The sequence below is a fragment of the Chaetodon trifascialis genome, chromosome 22 (assembly GCF_039877785.1).
Source record: "Chaetodon trifascialis isolate fChaTrf1 chromosome 22, fChaTrf1.hap1, whole genome shotgun sequence".
NCBI classification, from domain to species: Eukaryota; Metazoa; Chordata; class Actinopteri; order Chaetodontiformes; family Chaetodontidae; genus Chaetodon; species Chaetodon trifascialis.
Genome location: NC_092077.1, coordinates 17,614,798 through 17,632,170, shown reverse-complemented (window position 1 = coordinate 17,632,170; position 17,373 = coordinate 17,614,798). Strand labels below are relative to the sequence as shown.

Here is a 17,373-nt window from a genome sequence, read left to right as displayed (position 1 = left end):
TCTTACGTTTCTGGCTACCTGAATTCACAGACAACAATATTTTAATGGTGCAAACCTCTAATATTGTAGTAGTCTTCGAGAATACACGTCCACGACAAAAAGCTGTTTTGAAATTTTAAATTGCCGGTGACGTCCTCGCCTCTTAACCAATCAGCTTGTAGCACACAACAATGGGAGAGCTGCAATTAAAAAGTATTTCTCTGCTGCATTATTTTTTATAGTTTCGTGACAGAATACTACAATATGTTGTAAACCACAAGTTAGACTTTGTATCTCAACAATATGCCCATCAATCGGAAAGTGGGTAAGATGTTTTTATTTACTTAGCGCGAAATCCCCCTTGTTATTTGTACTGCGTGGTACATTCCATGACGAACCCGGAAGAAGCTTGGAAACTTCTCAAACGCGCGCAGGATTTGATTTAAAGAAATTCTTGAAAATAAGGTCTAAACATATAACAATCAGTACTATATTCTGAAACGGAATACACGCCAATAACGAAGAGGTAATTATTAAGTTATCAGTCGGAACGTTAAATTGTAAGAACGGGCAATGTAAAGTTTTGTTTGGCTAATTCCAAGCTAACTGAGCTGTGCGCAGCCAGCTAGCAGGCACGTTGTAGCTCTTTGCAGGTGACACACTGCTGTTCTTGGTAACTTCAGTTAAAGGGTGCTGTGGATGTAAGGTTAGCTCACATAAAATGACGTACACCATATAGCTAGCTCACCTTGCACCAAAATAGCCCGGGCACGGTACTTAACACTGCCTATATTAACTGTATGTCTATTTGCGTATGTTAAACCATTCACGAGTCGTTTTATGTTAATTTCGTTGTGGGAATAACTCCTTTCTGTGTTTGATGTTTGCCGAATTAAAGGGTGAGCACTATATTTAAATAAAAACAGCCTTATTGTGCACTCCTAGCTACGCATGCCTCTGTGCAAAATCGGATATATAAAACAAGCAGATAATTGAATAAGGTTTGGTTTTACGTTCTCCAGTCAGCCTGACTAAAAACTAGTGCATACCTTTTGAAGGCTGGCTGATTTGACTGCAATGCTGTGCTCCTCAGAGGCTGGGGAAGTATTTGATCTATGACAGCTGAAGTTTTTTAATGCCTTTTTTTATGTCATTTGACTGAACATGAGCAGTCAGCATTATGCCAGATTGTGTTTTGAGAATATATCAACACCGGTGCTCAAGGCATTGATTTAGTTCAGTTGTGTTTTTTATTATTTTATTTTACGTCTGTTTTGTAGTTTAAATCACAACTAAATTTTCACATTTTTATTCCATTATAGGTTATGTCCTTACAGAAGTACCTGAGGTCCTGCCCAAGGGGGGAGTGGGATTGCAGATTCTGTATCATGATATTGATATATTGAAATACATCTGAGATACAGTCTATGATTAAAATACCCTGAAAGGAATCCAGCTAATTAATGAACTGACAAATAAAAGCACTTAACAAAAATCGATGGTCCTGATACAGCCAGAGGTACTAAAGCAGTGGATATCTTGGTATAATGATATGGCCGTTTCTGACAGATATATAGTCCTATCAGTCTGCCATGGCTCAAGTTAATGCATCACTTTGTGCAGTGTCGTCTGATTTGTTTAGCAGATGTTGCTCTCTTTACAGTGATTAACAACGTTTTCTGCATTGTACCGAACATAAGACGAACTGTTCTTTTATTCTGATGTATTACAGTGGAAACTGATCTGAAGCCAGCTTTACCAGGATACACAGCATGCAGGAGGACTCGAGCCGCAGTCCAAGTTACACGGTGGCATGTGAGGACTATGTTCATGTTGTTGAGTTCAGCCCTTTCACCTCTGGTACCCCTGCCTCTCTCCTGGCCTACGGTGGAAACCAGTATGTGGTGGTTGGCACCTGCCTATTCCAGGTTAGAGATGCAGCTTCACGCGACCTGGATTACCCACCGTGTAACCCAGTATATTCTTTTCTGAACACATCCTTGTCCCTACAGGAGGAGGACATGGAGATTGAGGGAGTTGAATTCAACGTTCTTCGAGCCTTCCATCATGAATTGCGTGTCGATGCACTTGCTTGGAGCCCTGAGTCCCGGTTGGACAGGATACCCACTATCAGGTACTGGTGCATTGTTTGGTGCACGACACCATGATCGTATCTGTCTGTCTGTTGGAGCACCTTGCTGCAAACTGAGCCTGAGGAATATATTGTTTCAGCATCAAAATTGCAAGGTGCATTAAGAGGTAGCACTGTAAAGAATGCAAATTAGTTTCAATATGTTAAACTATACAAAACATTTCAGTGCTTTATAGAGTATAAATACTACCAAAGGTTGTTTATGGTTAATGTTGAACACAGTTTAGTCCACGTTGAATGACACACCACAACCATACTCCTTTAGTATACAATGAGAAAAACCTAACTTTAAAATAAGTAAAGGGGACAAAATAAACTGCTGATGTTCGGCTCCCACTTGAGGTCGTGGGAGACGGTAGTTCCCAGGAAGCAGAAAGACTCCACAGTGTCAATAGTGGAGTCACAGAGGGTGATGGGGGCAGGTGAGGCTGAGTTCTTCCTGTAGTCCACAAGCATCTCCACTGTCTTTAGAGCGTTGAGCTCTAGGTTGTCCAGGTCACCAGATGGTCAGCCTCCCACCTGTAGGCAGACTCGTCGCCATCAGAGATGAGTCCGATGAGGGGGATGTCGCCTGCAAACTTCAGGAGCTTGACGGACTGGTGACTGGAGGTGGAACTGTTCATGAGAAAGAACGCCGCCCTGAGGGGATCCGGCGCTGATGGTCTTTGAGTCGGAGATGTGTTTCCCCAGCTTCACACACTGTTTCCTGTCAGACAGGAAGTCTGTGATTCACCTGCAGGTGGAGTCAGGCACGCTCAGCTGGGAGAGCTTCTCCTGAAGCAGAGTTGGGATGATGGTGTTAAAGGCAGGGCTGAAATCCACAAACAGGATCCCGGCGTAGGTTCCTGCAGAGTCCAGGTGCTGGAGGATGAAGTGGAGGGCCAGGTTGACTGCATTGTCTACAGACCTGTTGGCTCTGCAGGCAAACTGCAGGGGGTCCAGGGTATATACAACACTTCAGAAAACTGTTGTCAGTAAACTCAGTTTGTTTGCAAATGGTCATGATAATTTTTTCCTCTTCAGCAGCCTTCTAGTTGGTTTCTGTGCTGGTCTGTCGTGTCAGTGCAAAGCTGCTGCTTGGAAGTCTCCTATTGGATGATTAAAAAGGTCTAAATAAACGTGCACTTGAAATTTGGCTTCTGATTAGCAACCTCTTTAATGCAGGAGGATAGCAAAATAACAATCTGTTTCACAAGAGTAATGTCTGACTATCATTCAACAACATAACCCCTGAACACCTCCCAAATATCTGTTACTCCCACTAACACCGAACACACCACATTTTCAAACCATGCACCTCCATCAGTTGAGGGTTCAGTGCTGGGTTTGATGGACGTGCCCCTCCCTCCTTCCAGCTAAGCCGTCCATCTGTCGTGTGAGGTGTGCTGACATATCTGCTATGTCATCAGTCAGTTTAAGTAATGACCTTATTAGCATAACTGTCTGTTTTTAATATATGGTGGTGTTTATGGTGGGACATCTGCAGCTCTAGCGCCTCTTGTTATGTAAGAGGCCGTCAGACCTTTGTAACAGGATTAGGACAGAGTTCACTCCCACGTCAGAAACCTGACATGCGTGTCTTTAAACACAACAGGACGATTATTCGCGAGCTCTCCTCTTGTGACCAGAACAAGAGGCAGTTGTAGAGAAAGCACGGCGCTGTGTGAAAGTAGTCAAAGTAACGGCCTCTCACTGTCACACTGCAGCTGTCAGGATGTGAGCCAAGTTATTTCAGGTGGCCTTGGACAGGAGGGAAGTAGCCTAACTGTAGATTGTTAGAAAGCAAGAGTTTCCTCCTAATTGGAGCCGTGGATGGGAAGGTTCGGCGGTCCCCCCAGAGGTGTTTAAGCTTTCTGTAATTGAAAAGGAAAGGCAGCGATAATTCCTGGCCTTCTGTGGTTTACTCCGCAGGGCCCTCGAGCCAGCCCTGTGACGTGCGCACATGTTATTGCGCTGATGACTACCAACTCAGGTTCCATCCCTCCCTTCGATCTGCACGTAGCCGTGCCTTCCAGGAAAAGTACAACGTTCTCACGGGCTTGCCTCAAGCAGGGGCCCAGAGAGAGCGGGAGAGGCGAGGCGAGGGGAGGAGAGGGGGCTCGAGCTGCAGCGCTGCCACCATCCACCACCGCAGCAAGATGTGAGGATTACTGAAGCCTGCAAAGACCAGACACCACACACACAACGACTGGCTACCACCAAATACGCAGATTTCTCAGTCTTTACGATAAGAAAGAAGCACATATCAAACAACTGAGTCAATACGCGGAGCAACACACCGAAGGTAAACAGGCCTTCAGTGCAGAGATGGCAGGAAGTGAGAGGAAGGAGAGATTAGGGGTAAACAAAGTTCCCCAGCTGGACTCGAACCAGGCATGTTGCTACTCATGATCTGTGCTTTCGAGCCCCCAGGTAGAGCCTGATCGGAGTTATATCACCAGACAAGCCACCAATCCTGCTGACAGGCATCGACATCCATCTGTAAATTCTGTGCCACGCTAATGCCTTTCTAATGCCGCTTCTTAGAAAATTAAAAAAAGGTGAAGTTTGCTGTGGCTGATCCCAAAAACAAACAGTCTGCCCCATCTGACAGTAACGGCCTTATTTCATTACATTGTGGTTACTGGCAGAAACTGACCAATCGCAATCATTCTCAGGGCAGATTTGTTCAGCATACAATGGAAAAATGAAGCTAATAAGGAGTAAAGAAGAGCTGTTGTGGAAAGAAAGGAATGTTACATCTGCTGTTTGGAAGCACTTCGGTTTGTAGGAAAGATGATGTGGAACAAGAGCAGGAACTTTTCTCTCTGTCCAAATGGAAGTAAATAAAAAACCCACACACACAATATCTGATCAAATTATGTAGCTTTTTTTTTTTTTTTTTTTTTTAAAAGGCTTTTATTTGTGTTTTTAACTGCCAGTGATGCTCTTCGCTGCGAGGGCAAGGCACACGAGTTCACACTATCCCACTCCTACGTGTGCGTGAGTCATGGGTAACCAGCAGGGGGCAGTAGTGTAGTGAACCCTCACCGGCTTCCCACCCACTCACATGCCCAGCTGCAATGATCAAAGAGCATCTCTAACCCCGAGAACTCTGAGTTTCTGTTCGGCCCCTCACCTGGCTTCAAACTCCAGCGGGCGCGTTTCCGACGCAGAACGATTTGCTCGCCTGATTTTTTTGCTTGACGTTTGCGCTTCTGTCATGAGTAAGAAGGCTTTGTGGCTAAACTTCTTCTTGTTTTGGCTGTTTTCCTTGCATTTATTGCTGATGTACGATTGTGAGTCTGCACGGGGTGTTTTATTTTGAAAATGTACTGGATTCTCTACGCCGTTCCTGTGTGGGTTGACCTGCTCTGTGCAGATTGATGCGTCGTCCGTCAAAAAGTAGATTTGGCATGAATTTCCCTGCAGAGGCGCGCCCGGTGGAATTGCACGCTTTGTCTGGAATGGCAGCGATCAGCTCTGTAGGACGCTGTTGAAGACAAAAGCTGGACATTAACCCGCCCAGTGGACATTAGCGGTAATGATCTCTCTTATCTAAGATACATTTTGGGAAATACGCCTGCTCGCCTGAGGTCTCGTCATCTCTGTGAGGTTGCCAAACAGACTCCGGGACGTCACTGCGCCTGTGAAAGCTCCTCCACGTAACTCAACATGCTGTTTTTTAAAGAATATTTCACTAACCAGATATGGTGTTAATATGTGAGCTTTAGAGAAAGTGTGTTTTTGAACTTTGGAAACTGCTAACGATGCTCTGTCTTTATGCTAAGCTAACTGTGGCAGCAGTATTCTTGTGAATGTTTCCCAGAGTGTTGAACTGTTCCTTTAAATATTGCTACGCGTGCAGCAAAACACTAAAATATAGAAATCAATGCAACTTCCGCTGGAAGATTTAAAATATGTATATATATTCGTATTTGTGTTTTCGTGTCTGTTGTTTGTGGTGATGTCACAGTGGAAAGGATGAACTCTTGCCTCTCATGTCCATCTTTTGCTGAAACCATAATCGCAGTGCTCTGCAACAACAAAGCTAATTTCAGTGGCGTCTCCCTTTTTAAATAGTGACTTTTATTGTATTACACAAGGCTATTGGAGAACACTAAAGAAGAAAAGCCTTTGACACTGAAGTAAAAGAAAAAAGCAAAAGTAGCCAGAATGTGTTCCATGCTTTACTCCAAAGTACAGCACTAATTTGTGGGGTTAGAAGGCCTATCCTAATATAATCTAATCTACTGTAGCAGTAATACCCTGAAGCACGTTAAGGGTGTTTGTAGTGACCTCATGCCAAATCCGTCTGTGCCTGCGACTGCAAATGTGTGAACCGCTGTCTGTTTATTCTGGTGATGTGTGTGTGTTTTTCTTGTCATAAGTGAGTTAGTGTAATTGTGTGAATAATTGCAGGCACTGGTGTGTACTACGACTGATTAGAGGGAAAGTCCTCTGCCTGGCTCTGCACAGGTTTTTGAACAGAGACATGCGTAAATGGCGTGAGGAATCTTGTTTTTCTCCATGTTTATCTTAGCTTGCAATTAGAATCTCCCTGGCAGCGTTTCCACTGATCACTGTCCAAGTTTCTACCACACACACTGGCACTCTCATCCAGAGGTGTCAATCTAGGCGGCTGCAGGCAAGTCTGTAGAAAGAGATGTCGTCTGTCATTGGACCTGTACGCTCTGACTCTGTTTTGATGTTCTCTCTTTGTTTATTTTCATATCCTCCCTTTCTTTTCCTCTTCCTCTCTCCTTGCAGATTTTGCACCGCTGCAGCTGACAGAAAGCTACGCCTGCTGACTTCTGATCTTCAGGATAGGCATGAAGTCAAGGTAGTGCAACATCTGGAGCACATTGGCCAGAACTGCGCTTGTTAGTTGGCATCAAACTCTCTTAACTTAGTACTGACATTTGGTACTTAGTGATAGAGGAAATGTAGCCGTGCACACTCGAAGCAGAGCTGCAGCCGGTGCAGAGAGCACAAGTTTGCTCGAAGACGCTCATTTAACAGTTTATTGATGACGGGTTTGCTGTTTTTGTTTACATGTTGTTTTTCTGTGCTGTTGCCTAGGTGATGGAGGGTCACACCAGCTACATTAACCATTTGGTGTTCGAGCCCACAGAAGGGAAACAACTTGCTTCTGTCAGTGATGACCACACTTGCAGGTTCAAACTATTTTATGTCTGTGTGTGTGTGTGTGTGTGTGTGTGTGTGTGTGTGTGTGTGTGTGTGTGTGTGTGTGTGTGTGTTCCCAGCTTCTGATTTCTGAGTTCTGTTCTCTGTTAATGGTGCAGAAAGTCCTGACTGTGTTTCCACAGTGAAACATGATGCTAAGCACAACATGCTCCGGTGTGACTGTGCGTAAGCACAGAGCTGCTTTTAGCTTTTCTAGCTAATTGGTTAAATATGGAAATCCAATTAGCTGCAGAAAGATTTTCCTCTCAAAGGGGGACCTGTAACAAGGTCCCCAAATTTTCCCTTTCAATTAATGCTAGAGGAGGGAAAAAGTGTGTCAGTAGCCAGGGTCACCTCAGGGACACCCCCCTCTCCATCAGCAGGCTGGTTCTCCAGCTACATGCAAACCTGAGTGCAGCACTGGGCCCTCTTCTTATGTTGTTAATGGACAGTAAGTGCATACTTTAAATTAATTTTGACGCTTTCAGATTTGAACCAAAAGTTAAAAGCAGGTGAAGACCAGGGCTGCAGCTAACAACTGTTTTTATTATTTATTAATCTGCTTATTATTTCATCAGATAATTGTCGTGAAAAACATGTTAGAAAATAGTGTAAAGTTTGCGTTCCAGTTTCCCAGAGCATCCTAACTTAGCACGTAGCTAACTTAGCACGTAGCTAAGTTAGGATGCTAAGTAGCCTAAGCGTAAACGATGGTAGCTTCCACTGGCAGGTAGCCACAGGCTCGGGTTTCACTGCCTCGCTCATTGATCAGGCGGTGCTACAGTGAAAGGCAGCTGTGAGGAATTTACAGTGTTAAAAGTCAGTTTATTATCCAGCCCCTGGATATAGCACGTATATACTTAAAGCTGATCTGAAAGCAGTGTCAAATCTGTCTCTCTTCACTGTTTATCTTAGACCTGACAAGTGGTTAACTTGTCATTATAAAACACGTTGACAGTCATCGGCTTGATGGATGTCCTCCTCAGCGCCTCGTCCTGCCACATCAGGTCGTCTGAGAACGCTTCGAGTACAACGAGTCCCCCCCCGCTCCCATCCACTCTCCTCCTCCCGTGCCTCCGCTGACCGGCCAGAGAAAACAGGAGTGCGCTCCATCTGCTGAAAGATTTAAATTCTGTCATGTTGAGAAAATATGGGACGCGGGAGGAAGACAGAGGCGGAACAAGGGATAGATCAAGTTAACAGGAGAGGACCTTCCAGTCAGCCCACACAAACTGAGCCTCGATATGAGAGGAGGAAACCGGGAGGGAGGGAGGTGTACGCCTGCATGTATAGGCTCATGACCTCTTCATCACTCTGTTAGGTTTGGCAGCAGTGCCTCTACTATAAGTTTGTTTAGCTTTGTCATCACCGTCCCCTGCAGTTGTGGGAAGTCTGCTGTTGCCAGCATGCAACCTGACGCTGCAGCATCTAGGTGGGGAAGCAGACTCCGGTCCCTCAGGGGAGTTTACATTTGGTTCACGTAGTCTAAACAGCTCACGGTGTCAGTATGGATGGAGACGGGCGAGCCTGTGGGGAAATGTGCCACCGAGAGATCACAAGAGCAACTGCAGAGCCTAAAGGGGATTTGAGGTTGAGTGAGTTCGCAGATGAACTCGGGATAACGCACACCTGCTGCTGCTGCATTATGTATATGGTTTAAAGCGTTTTGTTCTGTTCTCGGCGATAATCCGTTTGCTTTTCTCAATCTCTTATGTTGTGTAAGGGAAACAAATAACAACAGCTTGATATCTCATCCATGCTTCCAGCGCATCTTCTATCCCGACCTTTTTGGCCCGACGTACCCCCACTCAGATGAGTTTTAGTACCCCTTCGTAATCCTTCTTCATGTTTAAGTTTATTGCTATGAATAAACTATTAAGTGTGTGTTATTTAACACTATTCACTGTAGAAAACTATATTGTTTGAGCATTTTTTTCATACAATTAAACTGCCAGTGTTTCGGTTGGTGTGGCAGAAGCGGTACTTTTCGCTAACATTTCATTACTGTTAGCTTCAAGTGCTCGTAGTATTAGCTATGCTTTTGCTTTGTTTAGTCTTTACTTTTAGCTGTCTGTTTCATGACTGTCAGTCATCCATTAGCTGTGTGGTTATTTGTTTCAGATCTATCCTTTAGGCCACCTTTAGCGATCTGTCCCAACTGTTTAGCCATAACTCTTAGCTAGCATTATCTATTCAACCGTTAGCCCTTTTTACCTTTCTGTTTCAACAGTTTGGCCATTTTAGCTAGCGTTGTCTTTTTCAGCCATTAGCCATCATTTTTGGTGGATATCTATTTCAACCATTTATCTGTTAGCCTACTTTTGCAACACTTTATCCAGTACTGTTATCTAGTGTTATCTATTTCACCCATGAATCTCTTTTTCAGTTGTCTCGCCGTTTGCTTTCAGTAAATGTAATACCATTTATCCATTAATTTTGCAACCCTTTTTCCAGCATATGTCCAGCTTTTAGCTAGCATTATCTGTTTCTGACAGTACTTTCAGCTAATGTTATCTATTGCAGCCATTGAGCTTTTACTCTTTCTGTCTGAGTAATCTATTGCTTTCAGCTCTCTGTTTTAGCTTCTCTGCTCGCTCGCCAACAAGTTTTCATACAACATTTGGGCTTAATTCGTTATAATGTTGAATGTGCTGTGCAGTTAGCCTAGCTTAGCTCTTAGCTTGCTTGTTATTGTGTATATATACATGTACAAAAGATCAGCATCAGCAATTGTGAGATTTTTTTAAAACAGATAATGTTAGTCTGTCAAAATCAAATCAAAATCAGCTGTTGAGCAGGTCCTGCTGAAATAGATGCTGATGCAGACTTTGTGCACCTCAACCAGGGCGACCCTGCGAGGCACTGTGATGGGATTATATTATTCGACTCTTCCAGTTCTCCCCCTCCAGAGAGTCACATTCGATTATTTACTCTGCTCTCTACAATAAATCAGATCACACAGCGCTAACGGCATTTCCCGTTTCCTCCACTTATGGGAAACATTGACAAACCGTAACGCTCTGGCCACGCTGTTTTCTCACTTAGATAACACAGCACAGGACTTCAGATGTCCTTTTCAACTCTGTTGTACATGGAAGCAGAGTGTTATTGCTTGATGTAGTGTTATGCAATTACACTGTGTTTTATCAGAGGCGGTCACGCGTGTTTTCGTGTCTCATGTCTTTCACCTCGTTTGGAAAAGGTTATGTTTTTTTGGGGAGCCGGTGCTCTCCGTTTGAAGGGCAGAGTGGTTGACCACAGTTTGGCCGTTGGTGGTGTAGCGTGCAATTGAGCTCTGCTTGGCTAGTGGTCTGAAAGAATAGGGTTTAGTTGTTGTTTATCTGGTGTGGTCTGGGGGTTTTTCTTCTTCTTCTTCTTCTTTTTTTCTTCCCAGCCTCGCTCATGCTCCACGGTGGAGGCTCTGGCTGAGTCTGCACATGGGCAAAGGAAAGAAAGCCAGAGTTTCGACAGGGCTCTGTCCTGCTGCAGGGGAGATGAGGCAGGAAAAGTTGAGTGTTTACTGAGGTCTCCATCTGAGACGGGGCATATCCTCCCCTACACCGCACCACTGAGGACATCAATCTCTCCAACAACACACTTGACATTTAGATGGTCTTTGGAATTACTTTTTGGGCTTTATTAGATGATGTCTTCTGCATGACCTCATCAGTCAGCGCCTTCCCATGCTTCACAAGCGTTTGTTTTATATTCCCAGAAACACTTGCAGTCGCCCATCCCCCGCCCTCACGCCCCCATCCCCACCTTTTCGTCTAGTTCAGGGATCATTCAGATGTGGTTAACCATAGATCCAGGTCTCAGGACCCGCAGTTCTCTCCATCCAAGTGATCCATTACATCCGTGGTGTTTCTCAGCTGCTTTTGCTATCATAGGTCTTATTTATCTTTATTTAGCTTAGCTCATAATCCTCACATGAGCTTTGATTCTTGGTTGGCATTTGCTTGCAAGACCCCTCTGTTTTGATTTCGGATGCTGTTCAACTTCTCTCCGCCGCTCTTCCTCGACTGACGTGCGTTCTGCTGCCCTCGCTGTACTCCACAGAAAATGAATGGCAGCGGGCCGCCCACAGCGAAACATTTGCTGAAATGTGAGTGGAGCGTAACGCCGACTCAGGCGAGGGTGATGCCCTCCCCCCCACACCCCACCCTGCCCCTGCTATCATAGCTCAATGTAATGTGAGGCTGGCGTTTTTGCTGGAAGAGGAGTCCAGCATAAGTCTGTCTGTCCTCACAGCTCAGGGCCCGGATCTGAGAAAGGAGCCCTTTTCCCTGGAAAGGCCTGAAGACCCTGTTCGTCACACGGGAGTGAGACAGATTAGAGCAAACGTGAACTTGGATGAAAACATGTCGTCTATCGTTGCCCACGTTGTGTGCCATATAAGATAGTCGCGTCTTGTGTTGAGCCGCAAATTTATGGAAAAGTTGAGGTTGAATTCTATCATGAAAGTATCAGAAGAAGAAAAACCTAATGCCTTTTCTAGGAATAATTTATCTTGAGGAAACTGTATCTGATGGGCTCATGGTTCATGCATATTACATGCAGGCCGTCTGGACACTCAACTCTATCAGTTTGTTTTGGTCGAGCACCACAGAGGAAGAAACCCTGAGAAGGTGAATTCTTTCAGATATTATGTAAGCATCAAAAGGGCGCCTCAAATGCCAATGCTATTTTTGGAAGTGCTCTAAAACCCCATCTTAATTAGGAGGTAATGGATTTTGTTTTGGATTTTCGTCCAAGAGCAGTTCACATATCAAGTTGAATCAATCCGTAACAATACTAATGAGAACTGATTAAAAGTCCTGCGTTTGCTACTCGCTTCACAATAACCTGCGAACGCTCGCAGTTTACAATAAAATAGTTATAAAACGAGAATTTCGCAAACCTAATGTTAGCACCAATGCAATTAAAGCAAACTAGGTTATCTAAGGCATCGCTTTCATCAATTGTATTTTATTATCTTACCCTTTAAAACAGGGTGTGGGACCTGGATGGGAATGAAAGCTCAACTTTCAGACTTCGCTCTCCTGGCATCAGTGTGTGCTGGCACCCAGAGGAAGCCTTCAAGGTAGGAGGGGTTCGTTTCAGATGCTCATATTCTGAGGTCAAACTCTCCAGTTGTGGCTATGCAGCTACACTAATCACACAGTCAGGTGTGAAGTCAGGTGAACTGGAAAATGTAACTATACTCTGTGTTTGTCTAGAGCCAAGTGGCCATTAGATGACGGGCCAGGTGATTTGGCCGAACCAGATGACTTTTCAGAACTGGTCGTTATGGAGCCCATTAACTCACCTTTTGTGGGAAGCTCGGAGCACCTTGTTAAATCGCCCTCCCATGCCCCTGACCTCATTCAAAGGAGTCAAAGGAGCCCAATTAAGATTCTGTCCAACCATAAAATGGAAATTATGCTGTGAAATATCCAATAATGGAACATTGGAGAGTAGATGCTTGCACTAAAGCCTGGAGTATGCTCAAAACAGACGAGTCTGACCGTGTCCGAGGGCAAAACTCTTCCAGTCGTTCCTTTCTTGAAGGCAGTCGTAGAGACGCTTTAGGGCCTTGAGAGTTCACCTGGCCAATCGTAAAGAGGAGGTGACTGTCTGTTGGGAGGGTCTAACAAACGCTGGTGCTGAAACATAGTGACGCCTTAAGTGTGGATGTGGAGTAGATGGAGTCCCTTTCTCTACTGCTGCATGCTGGGACAGACTGTACCATCCTGACTGAGAAGATGTGGGTATTGGCACTGGATGAATGACTAGTAAGATAGATGTAAATGCACGATAAAAATAGAAACTACAAGCCTCGGCTGAAATCATCCATGTGTCCCCAACAGTTAATGGTGGCAGAGAAGAAGGGAACAATTCGCTTCTATGACCTGGTGACCCAGCAGGCCATTCTGTCACTGGACTGCGGCCAGTCGCCGCTCATGTCCGCTGACTGGTGCCTCACCAACACGATCAAAGTCGGTGCCGTGGCGGGAAACGACTGGCTCATCTGGGACATAACTCGCTCCAGGTGACTGAGGGAGCGTGGGTAATATGCCGTCGATGCTGCGTGATGTATTGATTTGGGATGGTGGTGCTCAGTGGGCAGCAATGTGCCTAAGTCTTGCTTTTATTCTTTGCAGTTACCCTCAGGAAAAAAGGCCAGCCCACATAGATAAAGCACGGTTATTCAAGTAAGCCTGTACTCATCTTTATAACTATTTTGGGTATTTTATCACCCAAAACTTGCTAACTCTTGCTAAACACTTTTATAAAAGATTTTCACATTGATTTGTGTTGATTTCCGGCTGTTGTTTAAAGGGACGGTTCACCACAAACTCAAAAATACATTTGCTTCATCTTACCTGTGCTGCTATTTATCATCTAAAAAATAAAAAAAGAAAAAAGTATTGGTGCCAAAAATGGCACAGACGTTCATGTTCTCCTGGACGAGAGGCTTGTGCGGCATGTAAACATAAATGGCGTCCTCCTCAGCTGAGCTGTAAGGTTAACTAGCAGTATGAGCTAGCTATAAACTAATCTCCACAAGCTAGCGCTGTCAGACGAGGGTTAGGTCGGAGATGCAGGCTTCTCTGCAGTGATACGTTTGAGGGTGTCGTCCGGTAGAAAGAAAATAGTTCCTACAAGGTCAGTGGATTATCTTGAGAAACCGGGTCATGACTTCAGGAAAGAGACAGTTTGAGCAACACAACCCGAGCGCCACCTAATTCCATTACATTCGAGAGAAGGCAGACGTCTCTACAGCTGATATCTGCAGAACTCACCAACTCCCATCAAAATAATGTAGATGGACAAATAGCACTACAGGTAAGAAGAAAATATGTGTTTTGGATTTTGGGCTGGAATGTCTAATTTTGATTTAGTTGAATTATTTGATGACATTTGCATGATGCTCTCCTCCTCAGGTGGTCCCGAGCCAATGAAAACCTCTTTGCCACCACCGGATGTCCAGGAAAAATCTGCAGTCAGTTACTCATCCACCATCTTGGCCACCCACAGGTCAGTGATGCTCCTCACCATGCAGCTCATTATCGGTTTAACGTTCAGCTCCAGTCTCACGTCGCACTCTGATGTCGTTACAGCCGGTGATGATCGGATCTGCCACAGTGGGATCCGGCCTCAGCTGGCACCGGACGCTCCCGCTCTGTGTGATTGGCAGCGACAGGAAACTTTGCTTTTGGATGACTGAGATGTAGACATCTGTCCAGCACTTTCCATGATGGATAACTAGGTCTTCTATTTCTGTTCTAGTAAACGTATAATAAAAATGTTTCTGAGTATCCCAGTTTGTAAGAAATTTGATGGAAATTGGCCGCCTGCTTGAGTTTTGTTCTTTTTTATTTCTGACTACCCCTTCAGATCGGCTACAGATACACACACAACTCGTTTTTCTTTTCTCTTATGAGTAACTTACATCAGCTGTCTGTTATGTCCTGCCAAGAGAGCTGTAGTTTAAAGGAATGCTTCAGGGAATCGGTGCCAACACTCCACTTCACCAGTCAGTGATCATCATACCACAGGTGTTCTCTCACTAGCTGTTCATCCTTTTTCTTACCATCAATGGCAGACTCCGAATCATATTAAGAATATATCTTTGCATGGGCTGTTCCACCTGCTGTGGTACGCAGAAAGTCCACAGGAAGGTTTGGATGAGGAAAAACTAGGAGGTCTGGCCGTGCTCCCGCTGTTGGACAAACCCAGCAAGAGGAGGGGGGGTTGGTCGTAAGCTTTTAGTGTTAGTAATCATAGGAAAAGCTTTGGGAAGCATGGGAGACTGGGGCCGTTTCAGGTCATCTCCAACTCCATAACATGCAAAACGAGCGTTTCGTGAGGAGGCAGGGAGAGGAAGGGATGCAAATCACCTTACCTTGGTGAATAATTATGGACGCTCCACGGACCAAAGATGGAAGACGAGGGATCATTTGGCAGAAACTTTTAATGGCCTCCGGTAAAACAAGGACTCATTGTGCTGTCGCAGGAATGCCATGTGTGAAGAACCGCCATCTCCGTTTTCAAGGCGGCCGTAAGCCCGCTAAGCTGCAGAGGGCACTCATTTAATTAAGTCGATCACGAATCGTTCGAGGTGACAGCTGATCACTTGTTTCCACAGATGTACTTAATCTTCAAAGGCGCAGCGTTGGATAAACGTGCGTTCGTGCTGGGCTGTCGAACAGAGCCGTTTATTGTGCTTTATTAATGTACATTTCAGCTAAAACACCGGGCTGGGTTATACAGCAATGCCTCTGCACGACAGAATGCAGCGAGCTGAGGCCGCCGAGACCTCGACTCTTTCAAACCAGTTCGTCAACCTTGTATATTTCTTGGACGGGACGCGTTAACCGCCATCCACAAAGCATAACATGCTACTGCTCTCCTGGTCCATGCTTTTGTTTGAACAAGTCCAATGTGGTCTCCGCTCTTTACGTTACATACGGCTGCATGTAACGGGGGAGACGTCAACATCAGCTATGCAAGAAGCTGCCATTTTCATCCGTGCACACTCTGAACCTTTTCCAAAGAGCATAAAAGCTCACTGGAAGGGCAGTGGATTCGCTAACTGAGCCACTTTCCTCTGAAACATGAGTCATGAATCTCAGTGGCTTTGCAAATCCCAGTGACTCAAGGACACCATCTGATGGCTGATGAGCAGAATAGCATCAAGATTTAATTCCATCTTGTCTGCGAGCTGATTTCTTCAGTTTCTTCATGATCCGTGCTGGAGATCTTACAAATTCACCTCTTTCCTGGAAGCACGTCGTCAGATGTCACTGCCCCGGGCCTCCACGTTACCTTTGATGTAACCTGAATGAAGCCATTATGCCTCACAAACAGACTGATCTCATGTGGTGTGTCGACTAATAACAAACTGTGAAATGGATGAAAGAGAGATCAGGCCGCCTTAAAATCCTCACCAACTTTCTCCTAATCTTCCCCCTCAGATAATTCTTCTGCGGCTCTGCCAACTTTAAGCCCAGGCTCAATAAAAAGCGAGCAAACAAAAATAATGAGGAGCATGATATGAAGGGAAACAAAGAAAAGAGATTAGAGCCCTTTGAGGCCGGTGTTTGATTTAATCTCACGGCTGGTTTGTCCTGCATTGCTTTTCCCAGAATGAAGCGATTATGTTGCTCTTGATGAGCAGAGGAGAGTCCGCTGAAAAGTGGACTTTGTTGATTATTTAAACTGTTGTGTGACGGCTGCAGGATGACGGTCGGTGTCACTGTCCAATAAAGGCAAAAGTAACCGGAGGCTTTGTTAAAGCTTAATAAACCATTTCCTTAATGCAGCATAATTCAGGCATTAACAAGAAAGTGTTTCCTGTAGAAGAGCTGCAGAACATTGGAACCAAAGTCCACTGATTAGTCTAACAACCCTTTATTTTTGATTTATTAACATTTATAGTTGCAGACAACTTACTGACGTTTGCTGCAGACTTGATGAGAAAGGAAAACTTAAGGCTCTTCATTGACCTTGAAGGAGTGAGCTCAGGATACAAAGCCAGGGTCACTCTGCAGGACAATGAAAAACCAGCTGACCTAGCAACCCGAAAGTTGTTCTTTTCAAAGGAGTTATCCACATTTTGGGGAGTGTGCTTTCATTTGCCCCCCCCCCCCCAATCAAACTGAGTACGCAGACAGCACTTCATCCAATCATGTGTTCACAAAGTGGTGACCCTCGCTCCATCCTCGCTTGTGAACGACTGAGCCTTTCCCAGATGCCCCTTTCATACCCAATCATGATACTCACCTGTTACTAATCAGCCTGTTTACCTGTGGAGCGTTTTTCTTTCCCAGTCTGTGAAACGTGTTGCTGCATCAACCTCAGAATAAGCAGATATAAATATAATATATATATATATGAATATATTGACTTTGTGCTGTTTTCAGGTGAGTCTATGTCAAAAGGGGTCAGCAGGATATCACGTTCTGGTTCATTCATGGTTTTAGAATCAGAATCAGATCGAAGCTTCTGTTTGCTGGACTTCCAGATGTTGCAGCGTTGGACAACAAGGCTTTTGTTTTGTTGTCCACCTTGTACTGCAATCGTTTAACCTG

At 44.8% G+C, this 17,373-nt stretch overlaps 1 protein-coding gene across 1 annotated transcript; it reads left to right on the top strand.

Moving 5' to 3' along the window:
* The first annotated feature begins 359 nt into the window (after window positions 1-359).
* On the top strand, window positions 360-14,609 carry nup37 (nucleoporin 37). Its single transcript, XM_070991529.1, has 10 exons — window positions 360-505; window positions 1,712-1,907; window positions 1,992-2,113; window positions 6,881-6,953; window positions 7,193-7,287; window positions 12,290-12,380; window positions 13,147-13,328; window positions 13,441-13,491; window positions 14,224-14,317; window positions 14,401-14,609. Exons 2-10 carry the CDS (start codon window positions 1,752-1,754, stop codon window positions 14,512-14,514), a joined length of 978 nt encoding a protein of 325 aa, XP_070847630.1. The 5' UTR covers window positions 360-505; window positions 1,712-1,751; the 3' UTR covers window positions 14,515-14,609.
* The last annotated feature ends 2,764 nt before the right edge of the window (window positions 14,610-17,373 follow it).

What these genes read in the sequence shown, in the direction of transcription:
- nup37 (XM_070991529.1), top strand. Translation starts at nt 1,752, where the DNA reads ATGCAGGAGGACTCGAGCCGCAGTCCAAGTTACACGGTGGCATGTGAG. An exon ending in AGTGATGACCACACTTGCAG is followed by an intron (nt 7,288 to 12,289) that starts GTTCAAACTATT and finishes CCTTTAAAACAG; the next exon opens with GGTGTGGGACCTGGATGGGA. An exon ending in ACCCAGAGGAAGCCTTCAAG is followed by an intron (nt 12,381 to 13,146) that starts GTAGGAGGGGTT and finishes TGTCCCCAACAG; the next exon opens with TTAATGGTGGCAGAGAAGAA.